General features: G+C 42.1%; 1 protein-coding gene across 2 annotated transcripts in view; it reads left to right on the top strand.

Moving 5' to 3' along the window:
* SENP5 (SUMO specific peptidase 5) overlaps positions 1 to 18,910 on the top strand; it is a 125,199-nt gene that overhangs the window by 3,889 nt on the left and 102,400 nt on the right. The window contains exons 2-10 of one of the 2 annotated variants that reach the window (XM_055724104.1): positions 2,436 to 4,005; positions 7,402 to 7,507; positions 7,657 to 7,804; positions 8,422 to 8,469; positions 10,436 to 10,513; positions 13,121 to 13,258; positions 14,924 to 15,007; positions 16,404 to 16,454; positions 16,546 to 17,638. In XM_055724104.1, coding sequence (XP_055580079.1) covers positions 3,048 to 4,005; positions 7,402 to 7,507; positions 7,657 to 7,804; positions 8,422 to 8,469; positions 10,436 to 10,513; positions 13,121 to 13,258; positions 14,924 to 15,007; positions 16,404 to 16,454; positions 16,546 to 16,656 — 1,722 coding nt within the window. In that variant the 5' untranslated portion in view covers positions 2,436 to 3,047 and the 3' untranslated portion in view covers positions 16,657 to 17,638. Of the gene's footprint in view, positions 1 to 2,435; positions 4,006 to 7,401; positions 7,508 to 7,656; positions 7,805 to 8,421; positions 8,470 to 10,435; positions 10,514 to 13,120; positions 13,259 to 14,923; positions 15,008 to 16,403; positions 16,455 to 16,545; positions 17,639 to 18,910 lie in introns of those variants that run through there. The other variant, XM_055724103.1, reaches the window with a different exon arrangement.

Below are 18,910 nucleotides of genomic sequence, written 5' to 3'. Positions count from 1 at the left end.
CAAATGTGAAGTATTTTTAAATCCTGTAAGTTACAGTGTGAAGCATTTTTTAATGATCTAAGTTAAAAATGAAGCAGAACAGGTGGGTAGAATAGCTTTCCTAAGATCTTTACTTCTTGCAGTTTAAGAAGCTGGATTTCATGATAATAGTGAGCAAATGAGCTATTTCAATTGCTGTTGCAATTGATTGCATTGAAACTGTGGCACCACTCCTGCCTCTCAATTCAAGTTTGCCTCAGGTTCTTTTTGTTGTCAAGACTTTATCTTTGCTAGAATCTAGTTCAGTATTTTTCCCACTGTGATCATTAGTTCAGTTTACTATGGGTGAAATGATGGTAGCTGTAGGCGCTTCAGCTCCTGTGTAATCCACGGCTTTTTAGAAAACCAGTGGTCACTCAGCTGCCTTCCACATCTGAGGTAGTGCCCGTGAAGGGATGCTTCTTGTTGGACTTTGCTGTGAGAGAGCAAGGAGAAAAGTGGTGACTCCAAATCATTCAGGAATGTTCTTCAAAACTGGCAGGTATGTTGCACAGGTGCTGGGCACATGTTGCTGAGACTGAGCAGCAGCGAAACCTTCACGTGCTGTGCTCTCTCAGTGCACTCAAGACTCGCTTTGTTGGCAGAAGCCTTTTGTATATGTGGCGCTGTTGAAAATGCTGCGCTTTTGCTGGCTTGGTTTTTGTCTACTTGGATGGAAGTGTAGCTGGAATAAGCTGTCCTAGCAATACTGTGGTTTGGCTGATGTTTACTGGGGCCACTCAGGGACCGTTTTGTAGGTACGGTGCACAATAGACAGACATGAACAGTTTGTAGCATAAAAGCCGGCATAAACTATCTAGTGCAGAGAAATGCGAGTCCTAGAAGAGCAAATATGAGAAAATTGGCATGATGAGATGTTACGTCCTGATTTTGATAGTAACTAAGTTGTATGCTGACTAGTAGAGGGTTGCAAAAGAGCTAGATCCTATTGCAGTGCTTATACGGTTAAGCTGTACTGTCTTGCACGTCTCTGTGTGGAGGTAGCAGGGTTCCTTTCCAGGTTGTGGGTAGTGAACTCTGGGCTGTTTTCTGTGTGGTGGCAATATCTTACCAGAGTGCTAAATGATATTTTTCATCATCTCTGCATTTCTACTCCCCTCCAATTCCTGCACACACACAAAGCGACCTGCTGTTTACATCCAAGATGAGTAAGTGAAAAATGCAGAAGAGCTTCTTAAGTCAGACTTGAAATATCTGTTTCTGCAGGTGCCTAGCATTCATATTTGCCTTTAAAGTCCAATTGCTAACTTTATATTTCCATTTATAGGCTCCTTTATTTTCAGCTAGGTGATGTCTACATGTAATGCTTGGGACAGATGTGGCTAAGGGAAAATTTGTTGTAAGTCTGTAAGTCAGAATCAGTTGGATAGAGGAGGGGGAAAGTCCATTTCTGAATTTAAGAAAATGCAAACTGTTGTAAAATACAGGACGTGATTGATGTACTTGGTGAGACTGGAACAATTTGCATGAAACATCCTATGTTGTGTGTGCATCTGATGCCTTCCCCTTGTGTTTTCTGGATTCTTCTGCCTTTGGATTCTTCTGTCTTGTGTAGTTAAGATGAATAGATACTACCGTGCAGGCTTTACACTTCTGTGTAGACTTAAATCTATCCTTATTGCACACTTTGAGATGCAGGTTTTTAGTGGGGAAAGGGATTTTTAAGGTAACTGTTGTCTTGTATTGACACTGCTTTGTTAATGCAAAGATAAACACTGGTTATAGAAGCTCATGGTGGTGGTAGTGTCATACGGAGCGAGCTGTTACTGCAAATACAGAGGACCCACTTCACAGAGTACACTGTGTCATTCTTCATCTAATCAGAGAATCAAAATTTCTGTGGTGGTATGTGCAGTGCTGTTCCTTTAAGGGAAAAATTTGTGTGTGTGAAGTGTCCCCAGAGCGCCTCCCAATATTTATTGCACAAGAATAAGCGTTCACTTTGTACATGGTGTACATGGCTTGCTGGTGGAATCGGGTATCTGCAGACACTTGTTGACTAACTTGGGCTTCAGAGTTTTGTTTTTCAAAAGCCTTTTGGTGCAAGCTAGTTAACTGTGCTTGCTCTACAACATGGATATCGAGAGACATTTACCCTTGGGCTAGATAGAGAGTCAGAAATTATATACAGGGAGCGTGGGCTGGGTGGGGATTACCTGTTCGCTGCTTTACCTCAGGGGAAGGTAAATGAGAAAAGCCTGTTTATGAACTGAGCCATTGCAACTATTGCTTCTTTTTCCTTTTGGTGCAAGTGAGAATGTCCTAGGGAACATGGGATTGTGTTTGGAGGACGAGTGGAATTTTAGATAGGCATGTTGCCTGAGGAATGTGCCTTAGTGTTTTGCTATTATGTTACAGTCCAGATAACGCTGAATTAATTTCCCTTATTCTTTCAGCTGTTTTTCAAGATCATAATGCATCAGAAAAATGAAAAACCATAGAAGATACTTGCTTTGGAAAAGAAGTCAGTTGCTGGCCCAGTCTAGAAGATGGACCACTGGATTTGGGCAGCCTGGGGAATACTGCTTCCAAAAGCAATTTTTCCTAGCTAAGAAGAAAAGACAGAGTGTTCACCTGATTGTGAGCTTAAATCACAACAAACTACAGAAGGCAGCAGTGCGGAAGGAAGGCACTTGAGCTCCAAAGCAGGTGGGCTCCTGATGTGCCTCTAAATGCAGAAACATATCAAAAACCTACTGTTGAAACATACAGTTTTCCTTACAAAACTACTGAGAGCAAAAAGATCCTGTCCCTATCGCAAAGGTGCAAGTCCATCTGGGAAAGTAAGAAAACTCAACAATGAATTTTTTCAGAGTGAAGATCCTTTGAATGAAGAATTTGAAATGGGCTATTAGTAGCATCTCTGGCAATATCTATTATGTCTCATGTGGTACGCCGGATGGTGCTGCCTTACCTGTAAAGAAAGGTGGTTTTGTTTATAGCGGGGAGGAGAGCAATAATGATGAGGGCAACACAGTCCTAGTAGTTTTAAACAACTATAAAAGGAAATGCTGTTGCAAAGGGAGTGGAATGGAACTTGTGGCCCCTTGACAACTATAAAGAGCTACAAATTTAACCATCATACTGTAAAAAAGAGATCTATCTTTATGATGCATAAGAAACTTTCTATGGTTAGGTTTCGGTATAGAATTATAAAATCCCTGGAACTTCAAGCAAGAAGCAAAACCTGCAAATTGAGAAAAATCAAGCCAAGGTGGGTGCAGAAAGTTACAAGGGACCATCAAGAGACGCTTCAGCCAGATTTTGAAAGTGGATTGTGTAATTGGCTTTCCTACTGGAAATCTAAAAGTAGCTGTCTTTGGAACCAGTACAGCTTATCAGATATGAACAATATTACACCCAAATCTTTAGCTGAGGAGAACAAAATACATGCATCTGAGATCTGCTACGTGCAGGATGTGTTACCGTGTGCTGATCCACATTCTGAGGAGCCAGAATCCGGAGGGCAGGATGGCCGTGTGGATGCTGCCCTGCCAGAACTGCATGCTAGAGCTTCTCCGAAGGCAGAGACCTTGCACCAGGTGGAGACCAACGGGGCTCTGGCAGAGGATCATGGCTCTGACATTTTCATCTCCGTGACAGGAAAGGAAATTCCTGTTTCAGGTCAAGATGATGCAGGATCTAATGAGGTTATGGGTATAGATGGAATCGTACTGTTGCAGTCATCCTTGCAGGATTCCAATGTCAGTGATAATTTTGAAAATGGACCTTTATCCATGGAGATGGCACAAAATGAGGACAGCTCTAGCCAGATGGAAGTAGAGGGCTCCTTAAATCTGGACATTTTTAGTGCAAAGTTACTGGATCACCCTTACTGCAAAAGTCCTCTTGAGGAGCCTTCACCAGAAAGCACAAGACTGAAATCAGAAATGCAGAAGGGAGGCAAAAGGGACGGTCAGAAAGCTTCCCGGGTGGCTGATGAGCAGTTGGCAACATGGCTTTGTGGTATACCTTTTATATATCTTAGGGCTTCCAGGAGTTCCTGAAAACTGCTGGGTGTATCGTGCAGTTTACATGTTGCGTTAATTCCTTTATTAAAATGGTTTCTTACTGTGAATTATAAACATTGCTTAGCAAAACACTTAATGAAGTGAGGCTGCAGAGAGGGGAGCTGCATGAAAGAAGGACAAATCAATGCTTACCTGACAAGCTATTTTGAGGAATAGTTGCATGGTGCCTCTGCTGCTCTTGTTTTAGGGAAAACAATGTAATGGGAATTTTTGTGGAAAATGTTGATAGACATTTAAAATGTCTTTTGTCATCTGGTTTCAGAAGATGATATGGGGTTAAAACTTCCAATTTTTTAAATGTTTGACAAATATTTCTCTTAATTGGTTTTTGAAAATCCTTAGTGTTCTAATACTTCCTTCCAGCCTTATCCTCTCTTCTCTTCCTCTGTCTTAGACTGAAACTAAATCACTTGATCGATCTCAGGTTTTAATAGCCAAATATTGCTCATTGTCACTTAATTTTCTCTGCAATTTTTCATAAAGTAGGCTTAATGAATCTTACTAGACAGTATTTTTTTAAAAAAGGCAAGACTAGTCTTAAAGGTTCAACAAAAAGTCTTTGGGATTTTTTTACTCAGTGCTGAGCATGCAGTATTTGATAGCCTCTCTAAAGAGGAACATAGTAAAAATAGTAATTGGTGTCTTATTTATGTATAGTAGCATGCTGTACACATAGGAGCAGTAAAATAACACATTGTGCTACCTAGTACCATTAATATAACGTTTGAGTTCAGTGGTGTTCTGATAACTGAAGTCTTCCTTTTGGCGAAATTGGCTTCATAGGTGCCCATAAACCTGAAGCCGGTGCCAACTAGTGTTAAAGGGATTGTCTGAAGTTTAAGATGCTCCGATTTCTCTGCCTGCTTTTTTGCCCTTCAATTTTGCTATTGATTCTCTAAAGCAAAAAGCAAAGAAGGAGACATGGGACCTGAAAACATGATTTAGCTTTCCCCATCCATATCTGCAATTTAGTGTGAGATGTGTTTCTCTGTGGCTTTATGTGAGCCAGCAAGGACCAGGCACTATGTGAGAAATTGGTATCACAGTGAACAGACCACTTCTGCAATGGATTTTTAGTTTGTCCAGCAGAAAAAGGGATGTAGTCCTTCTGTAACAGTCAAGAACCAAGACTGTATCAGAGTGGCAAAGGTTAAAATTTTGTGGCCTGATAGGCAGTCATGTTCTTGTTCATGGGAGGCCTGAATAACTGAAAATAAATAAAACGGAAAAGACAGACAGCAAATGCATTGAACTTTTGCACACTTGACGATTTTAAGAGAGTTCTTACCCAGCTTCTGCATGAAAGTAGGTGAGACCAGTTGCCATTTTCTTCGGAGTTGAGGGTTCCTGTCCGAGGACTGAAGCCAGGTCTACACTACATACACATTCATGCTGAGTTCAGCTGAAAAGCTGTAAAAAAGGAGTTCTAATTTTGCTATAACTGTGTGCAGGAGTTCATGTTTCTTCATAAATGTATATAAATAATAATTAACTGCACCCTAAAAGGTACTGCTAGCCTGGCAAGAGTTCCTAGGGTAGATGTGTGAAGGAGATATAAATGTTAGAGGTGGTCTTGGGTTTTGAGTTTCTCTGCAGCAGCTGAGCTCCAAGGTTAATGGGCTGCAGCATTTAGTGCATTCTGATGCGCTCTTACGTATCAAACAGAGCTCCATGGTAAATCCTGTTTGTGATGGGTGTCTTGCATCAGGTCTGAACTTTGTATTTTCCTCCTTGAGTTACTCAGTTACACCAGTGTAAGTGAGGTCAGAGTCTAGCTAGAGGTCTCCTGGAGCTCTGCTGCGGTTGGTTGTAACTACAAGAATAGTCCCTTTGTGTGTATGTGTAAAAACCTTTTAAAATTCACATATATATTAGAAGAGAATAACGTACACTTGTAAGCCCCATGCATCATCTATCTAGACTTCTAGCCAGTGAGAAGTATTCTCCCTGTCACAGTGTACTAAGATGTAAGGATAAAAGTCGTTAGGCAAGTGTGTGGCAGAGTTGTGAGGAAGATTATCTTCCTGTGAAGAATGCTTCCTTGTTGTCTGATCTCACTTTTCTGTCCTCCCTTCCTTCTCTCACACATCTGGGTGTACTTCTTGCTGTATCTTCACTGCTTTCTTGGCTCTTTCTGCTTTGTTCTGGGTCTCTGTCCCTTTTTAGTTTTTACTTACTGCTGTTCTTGCACTTTTTGTCTGTCAGATGTTTCTCTCATCTTGCTTCTTCCCATCCTGATCTTTGGAAGTTTCCAGGAAATATTGCTAAAGCCTTAGTAAGCAGAGAGCTGAATGTACACTGCAGTGTCCAGTGGTGCGCTCTGCCATCACACCCTGGCCTGAGAAGAATCCTGGAGTTTGGGATAGTGCGATTTCTCTAAACTCTACTCTCAGATCCAGCTTTCTGTACACAGAAGGTGTGTTATCTGCTGCGTTTGAAAATTCATTTTCAGAAAGCTGGACAACTTGGTGGATTTTTTTCTCTTATTCACTAGCAGGTGTTGAAATCTTGTTTGCCATTCTCTTTCATTCTTGAAGGGTTTTGGATGCTTGGGTGGGATTTATGTCTCCAGTGTTCCAGTCTTATGTCTGAGAAAAAAAAGAAAACTTATTTCCTAGGTTTTTTAATTCCTCCAGCATTCATCCCTTCATTATTTCCTAGTTAATATCTTTGTTTCTGGTGTTAGGGTTGCCCAATGCTTTCTCAGGCAGTGGCAGGCTGGCATGGCTGTCTGTGTCACCTTAAGTGCCATCCCTAGGATACACGGGTGAATTAGTTAAACTTGCCAAGTGTCTGGTGTCTTTTCTGTTTGCGATGGTAACAGCAGAGGAGCTGAACAGACTGCAAACGCTCTGCCAACCAAGGCTGCTTACATTTGAGGAGAGTAATTCTGCATACCGTAAGGACAAGATACTGAGTTTTCAATGAAAACTGTTGCAGAAACTGATGGCTTTTCATGTTGCAGTAAAAATTACTTAAGATGTTAATTGAAATAGGGAGGGGGGTGGATTCTTTAGCACTGGTATAATTAGTTTGATGTAGAGATGTGTGTATGTTGCAAGAATGGAGTCTGATCTTTTCCTGTGAAGCCGAGTGATCAGATTCCTGCTTTTTTATTTTTGTCTTCCTTCCCCTGCCCCCGTTTTTATTTAATGTTGCCAATTTGAGCTTTATTTTTCTTAAATGTATACTTGCCATGTGTGGTGTTACGTGTTGGTTGGGTGCAGATTGATTGCTGCTCGTACTTGGAAGCAGTGACTGCTTTATCGGACTAGTGAACTCTGAAGGTTTTTTATATGTTTGCACTTTCATTTTTCTGGTGTATTTAAAGGATTCCTAGATGAAGTTATGAAGAAGTATGGCAGTTTAGTACCACTCTGTGAAAAAGATGTCATGGGAAGATTAAAAGAAGTCTTCAATGAAGATTTCTCCCATAGGTGTGTAGCAGTATCAAATTCTAGACTTTGTAAAGGACAAATTGCTTGTATTGCTACTGCATGCTCCACATCTAACACCTAGCAGAACAGAAGTCCATTTGACATGACCCTGACTTATTATTTTTTCTACTTTTTCAATCCTGTTTTAGAAAACCTTTTATCACCAGGGAAATCATGAAGTATCGGGAAAAACATCCAAAAACCTCTACTTGCGATTTCCGGGTCTTCTATAATAAGCACATGCTAGATATGGATGATTTAGCAACACTGGAAGGCCAGAACTGGCTGAATGACCAGGTCAGAGATGCTTGGTGTTTATGTGCTTCCTTACCCCTTTTTAGCCCGCGTGAGGGTATCAGTTGTTCACCTTCTGCTGCGTTACAGGTGGACTATCCTTACTTTGCACTTGAGAAATGGTGAGCAGCTTTTACAATAGGCACAATAATAGCAGTTACAAGTCTGGAAGATGAGAGGTGTCACAACTAAACTGTTACCTTTTGAAGAAATGATGTTTCACTGTTCTGGGAAAATAGTGGCTACCCACGTAGGTTTTAACATCTTGCCCCATCCCCAAGCTTGAGCAGATTACAAGAACAGCAGAGTGAAGCAGCAGACTGGCCCACAGCCAAAAAACCAAGGCGGCTGCAGTGCCCAGGGCATGCACCAGTAGTCTTAAATTGAATTAAACTGCATTTCAGATTGAGGCAGACTTCAAGCAGCCAGTTAGTCTCTCTGCGGGCCGACCACTTAGTTCCGGAGTGCTCGTCCTTCAGACTACAGCAAAGTGTTGCTATAATTGCTCACCTCCTTATTGCTGCTTCAAGTGTGAAGGGTCCTACGTTTTATGGGAACTTGTGAATTTGGGGGTTACAAAATTGCTCTGTACATATTCAAATATTTACTAACTCTTACAGATAATTAACATGTATGGTGAACTCGTAATGGATGCAGTCCCTGACAAGGTGAGGGGTTTTGTTATTATGCAAATGTACCTAATGAGAGATTGAGAGGGAAGGGTGAAACATTGAATATTTCAGATACAGATTAGAGATTTAGCTCAGGGATGTTCTGAGTGGTTTCATTATAATTTGTTGCTATCTGCTGTCAAATTTTCTTCCTTTCCTGTGCAGTTTTCAGTGCTGTTGCTCTTGTTTCAGGAACTTACTGAATTAGCTCTGCAGGTGGTCTCTGTGGTAGCCTGATGTTACTGATGTACCTGTAGAAGACAGATGCCCTGGTTTTGCCCATCCTTTCTCTCCTAGAGGTTTCTGTCCCCAGCATACCTGCTTAAAAAGTTTTTTTTATCCATGCCCTTGCTCACCAGTCTGATGTTTCAGCTGAAATTTTTGACTAAGAAGGATTTCTGCTGAGATGACAAATCGTGAATGGTAGCATTTGAACCATGCACATGTGCTGCTTGCACTGACCCACCTGCCCACCTCATAGCTCTGGGGGCCCTAACAGCTCAAACTGCCAGCTTGCCTGCCTGGTGAATAGGAATTGATGCAGAGCTGCTTGGTTCCTTGGCAGAACTGACTCTGCAGGGCAATTTGGTTTGTGCATCCTCAACAGAATGGTTACAGCTTTCCAACAGCAGTGTCTGTTGGTGGCAGTTTGGAGAAAAAAAAAAAAAAAAAAGAAAACATCCCCCATCCCGCCCCCATTCTGTGACTAAATTTGCAGCAGTGGCAATTATAAAAAGCCATCTGTTTACTAGTAGAGCTGAATGATTTTCAGGTGAGACCACAAAGGAAGAAGCAAGCAAAGCCATTCTTAGATGAGCTCTGCATAATGTAGCTCTTAGAATCTTCAAGCTCAGAAGAAAGAACGTTGTTGCTTTGATTGGTGGTGATGGTGATTCTTCATTAGTATTCTCTGTACTTCCCAAGCGTGTGCTAGGGTTGTGGTATTGGAGATTGTATCTGTTTGCTTGTGTCTGCTTTTTCTTCATAGTGCATAATTGAAATCCTCATGGGAGATTTTGTGCTGGTACCTCAGAATGTGGTTTTGAAGTCTGTTGGCATAGCTAATGGGTGTTAGACTGTGTTTTCAGATGCTGAATTTTCTAACTTTTTTTTTAAGTAATAACTCGAGCCTTCTACCACCTCTACACTAGCAGAATTATTAAAAACAGCTGTTGCAGATTTCCATTTGTATTAATCTGTTCCTGTAATTGCAAGAAGCTAAGCACAGGGAATAATAGTGTTAACCTGGAGCTAGATAATTTATTTTTTTTTAACACGAGCCTACTTTTTTGCCATAGGTGTAGGTTTTTAGTTATAAAATGGATGTGGTATAACTTAAAAATGCTTTTAAACAGCAGAATATTGTTTTTTGTCTGGAGCTGGTCATAGTAGTTGAATACAAATGAGTGTGTTGTTGGATTAAATCTCATAACTGTTTTAATAATATTGGGTTTTGAGTCTCAGAGTTGCCAGCAAGTAAAACCAGAAGTTACTCCCTTCTCCACCACCCTCACTTTGCCAGTCCAATGTTCTTTAATCCCTGTAAAGAACAAAACCTCATAACGCCTTATCCTGGTGTTTTTCTCCCAAGTCTGTCCCCAGCAAAAAATCACCTGTAAAGCAGAACAAAACCTCATAACGCCTTATCCTGGTGTTTTTCTCCCAAGTCTGTCCCCAGCAAAAATTAAACACGATATGCCCGGAGGTACAGAAGCGTAAATATAAATGCTGCAGTGGCTTACATCATATATTATAGGGAAATAAGGCTTGCTTTATTTGCTTGCTGAAGAACAGCAATAGTTTAGGTTGGCAAAGCCTCTGTTTGTCCCTACTGGGTTCTGTTTCTAAACCTGCATTAAATATTGCCTTATTACAAGTTGTTTTGTATAAATTATCCTGGGGGAAGGGGAATGACTCTGCATGAAGATTTCTGTGCTCATTCCTCCTCTCTCTCTTTTTTTAGGTTCATTTCTTTAACAGCTTTTTTCATAGACAGCTCGTAACCAAAGGATATAATGGGGTAAAACGATGGACTAAAAAGGTATCTTTTAACTTTGTGTCATCAGTGCTCTGGTTCTTTGGGGCTGGGTTGAATCACTAACTTGAAACTGGGTTAGGAGGTGTTTGCAAAGGAATGATACAAAGTGGGGAGAGGTTAATAAAAGGTGTAGGATGGCACTAGTCAAGTTAGTATGATTATGTTGTGAAAATGTACTTTGAATGGCTTAATCTTTAGTGGTAGATTGTCTCCTGTGTACATTCATGCAAGCCGTTAATTTATCTGCAAAAAATGTCTCTCGGTGCTCCTGACAGGACCAGGTATGCCGATCTATGGTAGAGCACCTTTTAGCTTAACCTGGGATTGTGTGATAAAATCAAATTGTTACTCCTGAGTAACACATACAGGTACTAGAAAGCAGAAATTAGAGACCAATAAGCCAAACTGTTGTTAACATGGCAAGAGCAGACTTCACCTTGCTTTCCAGAACCCATACCAGATTATGGCTTGTGATATTTCCTGAGGTAGCTAATACAAAGAACAGTGTGCTTTCCACCACCACCCCCCCTTTGAACATTTGTCCTTTCTAATGTGGGAGATGAGGCAAGACTAATCAAGGACCGTGTTTGAATATATGATCTTTCTGCAGAAGCACTTAAATAGCACACATCTGTGAAATCCTAGAGATGAACTCATTATCCAAATATAAAATCTATTCGTATAATTTATTAAAATCTCTTTTAAAAGAGTCTGAATATTGGTGCCTAATATTCCCAGATGCTTTAAAAGTTCTTTTTCTCCAGCAACCCAAGTTTTGCAAAAACCCCAGAAGTGAAGGTAGATTCTGAAAGCAGAGCCTGTATTCCTGTTGCTGCTGAGGAGGGGACCAGATGAGAGCAGGACAGTTGTTCAGACATTTAAATTCCTGAAGACTCTCCAAAGCAAGAATGAGAATTAAGCAGTTTGTTGGAAGGATTCAGCAGACTGCTTAGTCCTGCAATATGCAATTAAGGCAAACTTGTTTCTGCTTTTTAAACACATCAGAGTATTGTACCAGGCTTTATAAATGTGCTTTCCTGGGATATACAAAGCCGGAGCCTAGGACGTGCTCTTCTGCACCTAGCTGCCGTGTTTTCAAAGCTCCTGTTTGTGTCTGTCCCATCTGCCCACACTGGCACTCCTGCTCTGATCCACTGTTGTGTCAGCTAGCTGGCTGCACTGCCTTGGTGAAGCGAATCTAGGTTGCCACCATTCTTTCTGTACATCAGGTCTTAACTAAAAACCCTTCCAGTTCTTGGCTGACTCTATCCACTCTTCTGCTAGAAGTTTGCATGCCTGCAGCAGTCCCACAACTAGGGTCACATGAAGACCCTTGAGTTTACCATGGTTCTGCTATTGCTGGACATCACAGAAGATGTAGTTCATTTATCTTATTCCAGTTTTCCTTTGTGGCCTCAGCTTGCTGCTGGCTGACATCTCTTTGCTTCTCTCCAAGAATGATGGATTGTTGTGTAGTGAGTGTGTTGTAATCTGGTCAGGGAGCAGTTTCTGCAGGTGGGAGCAGGGATCATCCATGCTTGTGGGTGAGTACTGTTGTGAGCGAGGCGAGGCTGGTAACTGCTGTGTACACTCAGACCTTTTTGTGTTTTCAGCTTCCCACTGTTACTCAAAAAAAATTCACTCTTCTTTCCTACAAACCACCTGCCTTTACCAGTAGCACAGCAATTATATACTGTTCAAATTGCACAGTACTTAAAAAAAAAAAGGCAGCACAGAAATCTTCCCACAGGATGAGTTCATTTAGTTCAGTATTCTATTTTTGCTTATTTTCTGGACTGTACCACCAAAAACCCAGCAATTAGACACTTATTTCAAGAGGAACCGGGAGAAGGAAGATCACGAAAGGCCCTGGCTTGGCTGACTTACAAAAGCATAAGGGCTCATCTGCCACACAGACGCCAGGGGTGTTGTATCTGTTCTACTTGTTCCGTACTTTAAGACCTTCTCCCTTCTTTGCTTGCCTGTGACCACAGTACATCTGCTACGAAGTTAAGTTCAAGAAAGAATGAATCTGCTCTGCCTTCACCCCCTCCTTTCCTCTGCTCACCAAAGCATCACGCGGTCCTTCTTTGGTTTCCCCTGACAGTCACAGAGCCTGTGTTACAGCAGAGGGAGTCAAACTGCACCAGCTTGCTGGTTTTGTGGGGTGTTTGTAATCAGAACTGCTTCTGTCACCCATGCATGATGCAGCTTTGATAGAAATCTGTGGTGCTCGCACAGCAGGAGTGTCATTATTGAAGATACATAGCTAACCCAAATGAAGGTTCTATTGTATTACCATCATTTCTTAAGAAATCCCACTTTAACATCTCTGTCAAAGTGCACTGTGAGCAGGATTTTGCCACAAATACAGTAGTGACTAACTCTGGTACTGTACAATACTTCGCAACTTTCTGGGCTGTAACTATTTTTGTGCCTGCTGGTAAGTTGTATATGAGATAAACACAAGGAATGTGGTGAAAGAGTGGAGGGGCAAAAGAATTCTTCAGTTACAGGGTGGCGGAGAGGAGACTTGGATATGATTAACCTTTTGCTTTGCTGTGTTCTGCCTGTGGAATTGTCTCTAATGTATATTGTTCTTCTTGTCAGGTGGACTTGTTCAAAAAGACTCTCTTGTTAATTCCTATTCACCTGGAAGTCCACTGGTCCCTCATTACTGTGAACATCCCCAATCGAATTATTTCATTTTATGATTCCCAAGGCATTCATTTTAAGTTTTGCGTAGAGGTAAGAGTTACAGCTGTGTCTGCAAAGTTTGAACAACCTCCCTCCCCCTTTTTCTGTTCAGCTTTAAACTTTAAATGCAGTATGTCTACTGTCGTCCCGTCATGTATGAAATAAGAATCAGCTTTTCCTGCTGAGGAGTCTGAAGCACAGAACTTGAGGGTCACACCAGAGCTGGGAGTTGAGGTCAGATTGCCTATTGTCTAATTAGCCTACCATGTAATTGGCACACCTTTTGTGGCTCTGTCTTGTCACTCCCACAAAAAGCAGGGGCTCAAAGCCCCGTGCCATAGGGAAGCAGGCTAGCCAGAAGGGGAGAGTAAAGGCAATTCTTTCAACTGTTAAGGGAGACGTGTGTAGGAAATGATAAATTATGGTCCTTTTTGGGGAAGGTTGCCTGGGTGAGAGAACAGGACTGAAGATGCTGTAGTGTTGCCCACTGGGGTTTACGTGTTACTGCGCTATTAACAGCGTGTTGCCTTTTTCCTCTGTCTGCATTGGTATGGGGTGTGTACCTCTGATGATAAAACAGCAACCTTTTTTGAAGCTGCAACCTGAATATTGGAGTTAAATTATCAGTCTTCCTGATAGAGAGCAGCCAGGAGATTTTTGCTGGGACTAGCAAATTGTAATGACCCTCTTACAAAAGCTAATTTTGTCAACTTAATTGCTTGCCTGATGCAGCAGCCCTCTACTTTTGACTGTGTGTAGTTGTTGGCTTACAGAAGAGTAGTAATTATTGTACCCAGGAGAGTTCCCAGCTAGGACTTCTGAATGAAGATACTAGTTTCCTGCTGGCATTTGTTGAGGATGAAGCTAATGTTTGTTCTGGGAGCGAGAGACCTCATGCTCTCCAGCTTCTGAACTTGCAGCATAAACCAGGGGTCCCTCTCAGCAGCCCTACAGTCTTGCAGTGTGGCCTCTCCCATCCGGCTCCAGGCAAGGCATTTGCACTTAAATGTCTCACAAACATGAGATGCTTTTATTCTTGCCCTTTCTAGAGGAAGGGCAGCTGATACCCAAAATGCCAGTGTGATCCACCCACTAAGGTGAACGTTGGTGTGCTAGAGTGTGTTTAACTTGTGCTATAAAACACCAGCCTGTTTACAGAGAAGTAGAAGGATTTGCTTAACCCAAGACCATAGGCTCATTTATCTTGCTTCCTTTTCTTCGCCTGTGTCAGACTATTTTTTCCTGTATGTCACTAAAACTCTCCCTGGGGCTTTGTTGATTAGCTGCAGAACTCAAAGCATTTTGTATTGAGATTCAGGCAGGAAAATGCTATCGTATTGAATGTAAGGGTCTTGGTGTCAGCCAGGTAAGCCAGGAGAGAACACACGCCAGACTGCACCGCGTGTCTCCGCGTGACTGAGAGCACTCTGACTCTGTGCCTGAGTGCCACAGCTAGTCTAGTACTAAGTATACCAGTGTGTGGTGGGGGTGAGGGGTGTTAAAGCTCCCCGTGACAGACCAAAATGAGCCTGGATGGTAGAAGGCACAGTACCCACCAGAGTTCATTTCTTTATCTCTGGATCTGAGCTCAGCTCCTAATGCTCACCTGGTATTTGTCCTCGTCAAAAGGCTACCAGCAAAGAAGTCAGTGTCTCTCTGCTGTTCTTTAGCTGGTGAATAATGTTGTTGCTTTTTTTTCTCCTTTCCTTTTTAAAGAACATTCGAAAGTATTTGCTGACTGAAGCAAAAGAGAAGAATCGCCCCGAGTTTCTTCAGGGTTGGCAGACCGCTGTGACAAAGGTAAATGGCAGCACTTCAAGCCCTGGAGTCTGCATTTCTGAGACATTTCAGGAGGTTGTTTCTAAACCCATATATCTGCACAAGTAGTAAATTGTTCTATGCTGACCACGTGGAGGGTGCTAGGAGCCACAAAGGTGGTTACACCTGGGAATTAGAGCTCTGTCACTCATTCAGCTCCTACCAGGTCTTTAGTACTTTCTGCAGGTGACTTGGTGATCTAAGCCTGTTCTCCAGGCAATTAAATATCCCTGCAGCGAAACCTGTAGTGGTGCCCATGTTGGCACAAGGTCAAGGACTGAATGAACTGAAGACGCAGCTTCTTCGCTTCTCCTGAAAGGACTGTCCTGAGCTATGCCAAATGAATGGGATTTGGTGAGGGAGGGAACAGACTAATGCTGCAGCTGCCTATATTTTATATTTGCTATGGAGAGAGGGCTTTGGTCTCCAGGGCTATTTGTGGCACATTGCATTTGATCACAAGTAAACAAAGTCTGGCAACAACAAAAGGAAATAACTTCTGTGTAGTGTAAATGAGGGAATATGTGATTTGCGTAGCCATCCCATAATGGCTCCAAAGATATAAAACAGGTCATTGCACACTAGACGTACTCCCAACAGCTCCCTCCTCATGCAGGTTTATTTTTAGATGCTGAAACAATAATGAAATGATTCCTCTCTGCACTCATGCACACCCTGTGCAGTCAGAGTTTGTCCTCCTGTATTCTGTGAATTAGATGATCTGGGAGTTGAAGAAAAATAATTACTTTTCCTCTTCAAGTGCCAGAGATATAGCAGCACTAGCGAGTGGGACTTTTTAGCTCCACGTGTCAAAATTGAGCATATTTAAAGAAATAACGAAGGTTGAAAGTTATCATTTGAGACTGCCTTGCGCGCTCCTGTTGTCTGATGATGTGCCACTCTTCGTGTTCTTTGAGACCCTGTGGTGTGGCTGGGAGAGGAAAGCCACTGCTGGTAGCATGGATGCTGAGAGTAGTCTTCCTCTAGGCCTGCGTGGCTTTGCTGATATAGTTTGGTCCTGTGTAAAGCAGATAATGCTGTACAAATGTTTATTTAAACTAATTGAGAAGCTGTTCTGTGTAGGTCGCTAAAAGAAAATAAACTTGAAAGAAAGATTTGTAATTTGTTTTCTGTCCTACGCTATATATTTTTCTAAGTGTTAGGTGTTATTCTGACAAGGTGTTGAGTGTCACCTTGCAAAAGTTGGGATCAGAATAAGTAATTACAACTCCAGTTTCTAGTGCTGCAGAACAGCTAGTTTTGAGAACGGGATGACTGATAGTTATGCTGAATCTCCTTTTGGACTTTAAGGGAGAATTAGAGAATAAAAGGGTAAGTAAAGATCTAACATGTCTCTTCTTGTTTCTTTTCCTTTTAGTGCATTCCACAACAGAAAAATGACAGTGACTGTGGGGTTTTTGTGCTCCAGGTAAGAGTGCTGCTTTTTAAATATCAGTGCCCTATATTATTCATATAGTAAATATCTTTTTTTTTCAATCAAGCCTTTTCCTTTTCCTCAGTACTGCAAGTGCCTCGCCTTAGACCAGCCTTTTCAGTTCTCCCAGGAAGATATGCCCCGAGTGAGAAAAAGGATTTACAAGGAGCTGTGTGAACGCCAGCTAATAGACTAATAAAATGCAGCCAACCTAATTTCTCTGGCATTTCTGACAAGTTGCAGCTGGTGTTTGTGTACTTGAATTTCTGAAAGTTCCGTGAATTTTGAGCGATTCTCAGCTGAGTGGTGTGGCCACTGTTGTTACCTCAGTTTTTTGACAAGCTCTTTAACTGGCAGAACATAACAGAGCTGCCGTGAAATATTCCTAATGTCAGTTTGGTTCTCTTATGTTCTTTCCTGTATTTAATATTTATTATCTCAGCATGCATATAGGCAAAGCATGCAACTAAAACCATAAAACTATAGATTTGGTGCACCTTTGAGATGTAGCTAGAAATGACACACAGGTGAATTTGTCTGGAAACATAAAGATGCATGATATGTTTTCTGATGCAATAATGCTTTGAATGTATCAAAAAAATCAATGCCATAAAAAGAACAGCTAGAACCTATTTGATAGCTCCATTGTCCCTGTTGTGGCTGTATAATACCCAATTACCACTTTTTAGGGTAGTAAACTCATTTACAGATTTAATTTGTGGAGACCCCTTTTTTAAATAGTTCAAGTTGCTAATAAAGTTTGTTCTGTTAACACTTATCCAGCTGTCATTATCAGCCTGTCCCTATAGATAAAATGCAGCCTTTGCACAAATAAAGCTTGTCTGTATAGTAAAAAGTACAGAGGTGTTCAGTCACTCAGATTGATGGTATGTTCCTATATGCTGCAGAAGTCTCCATGATGTGTGTATTAAGGAGAATTATAAAGCTGGCCCTGAAGAGTCACAGCTTAGATACTAAGATAAACTCCTTGGCTATAACTGTTTAAATCTCAGATGGCTTTGAGTCGTTTTTCAGTTCCACAATATGCAGTGAAATGTACCATTTCAGCCTCTCTCCTTCAGCTCTGTCTTCAAATGAATTCCCTTTGAGCTTGTTGTCTTTAACCTCCCATTGGCTTTTGCCTTTGTTCAAATATAAATTAATTCATTTCTGCTGCATCTGCTGTTTGATTGTCTCAAACATTCCTAGTTTTGTTTGCGTTCAGTAGCACTGATGGGTCTGGTCGGAAATAATAGCACTTGTGGTGGGTGCTGTACAAACCACAAGATTATGTCATTCTGCTCCGGGGGGTGGGAGGCTGGGAGTCCAGCTCAGAACTTTGTGGTGGTGGTGCACTGGGCAGGGGTGAGTGAGGGCAGTGGATCTTGAGACACTTGTTTTTTCGCCTTGGTCTGTAAACTGTGATGTGCTCCTTGCTGAAGAGAGATACTTTTGTTTTGTTTGAAGAGACTTGTATGGGACCGCTACTATTTACGGCCAGCAAATACCTTATCTGGCAGAAAAACACAGCAGAAAGTGTAAGCCCAGAGAAAAACTATTTTCAGTGCTAAATGTCATCTGTTGCACAGTCTCAGTTTGTGTCTGTCCGTAGCCCTGACTTCTGATGAAGGAAAACCCCTTTGACTTCCCTGTCTTGCAAATTAATTCAGCCTTGAGCTAAACCAGGTGCAGATCCCTCCTAGATTATGGGACGGAGCAGGGAGAAGTGAGGGAGGGCCAAGCGCCGTCAGACCAAGCAGTGGAAATGTGTGCATGCTGTGCTACAGAAGGTCCTGCAGTGTCCTTGTGTGATCCCACTTCCCCTTGTTGGCAGCTGGCAAGGACTGGCTTAATTTAGCAAGATAAGGAAGGCCTTAAGCACTTGGTTCAGTAATTTAAACAAGGAACTTACTGAATCAGAAAGAGCCTTAAGATCCAGATGGGCTAAACATACGTTTGCCCATCGGATGGTGCACAGCACCCCACAGCACGTGGTTTGTGTTTCCCTGAAGTGTTACTGATACAAACAGCAGCACCTTCGCGGTGCGAATGACTGTGAGCAGCGCGGAGGGTGACTTCCGTGAAAATTGAAACTTGGGATGGTGTTTCTCACGTGCTAGCGTAGAACATGTAAGCCACTGCTGCTGTTCTCGTCTTCTGTGCGCTGCTGTGTCACATGAGTGGTCCAGATCCTCTTGCTGCCCTGTGGTACCAGCTGAAGTGATCCAGGCTGAAACTAACCCAGCGGACAGAGGAGTTCTCACCTCCGTCAGTGTAACTTGTCAGGAATGTGTATACCCGCATGAGTGAAGAGGGAGAGTTGGGTGGCTAGGAGGAGACCTGAAAGCAGTGCCCACTTTGGATGTGTGCAGATGAAGCTGTATCCTCAAGCAAGACTCCCTGCAGAAAGGGAGCAAAATACAGAAAGGGAGCTGCGTAAGTGCGTTGCC

Source organism: Falco cherrug, chromosome 11 (assembly GCF_023634085.1).
Source record: "Falco cherrug isolate bFalChe1 chromosome 11, bFalChe1.pri, whole genome shotgun sequence".
Taxonomy (NCBI): Eukaryota; Metazoa; Chordata; class Aves; order Falconiformes; family Falconidae; genus Falco; species Falco cherrug.
This window is presented reverse-complemented; position numbering and strand designations above follow the sequence as displayed.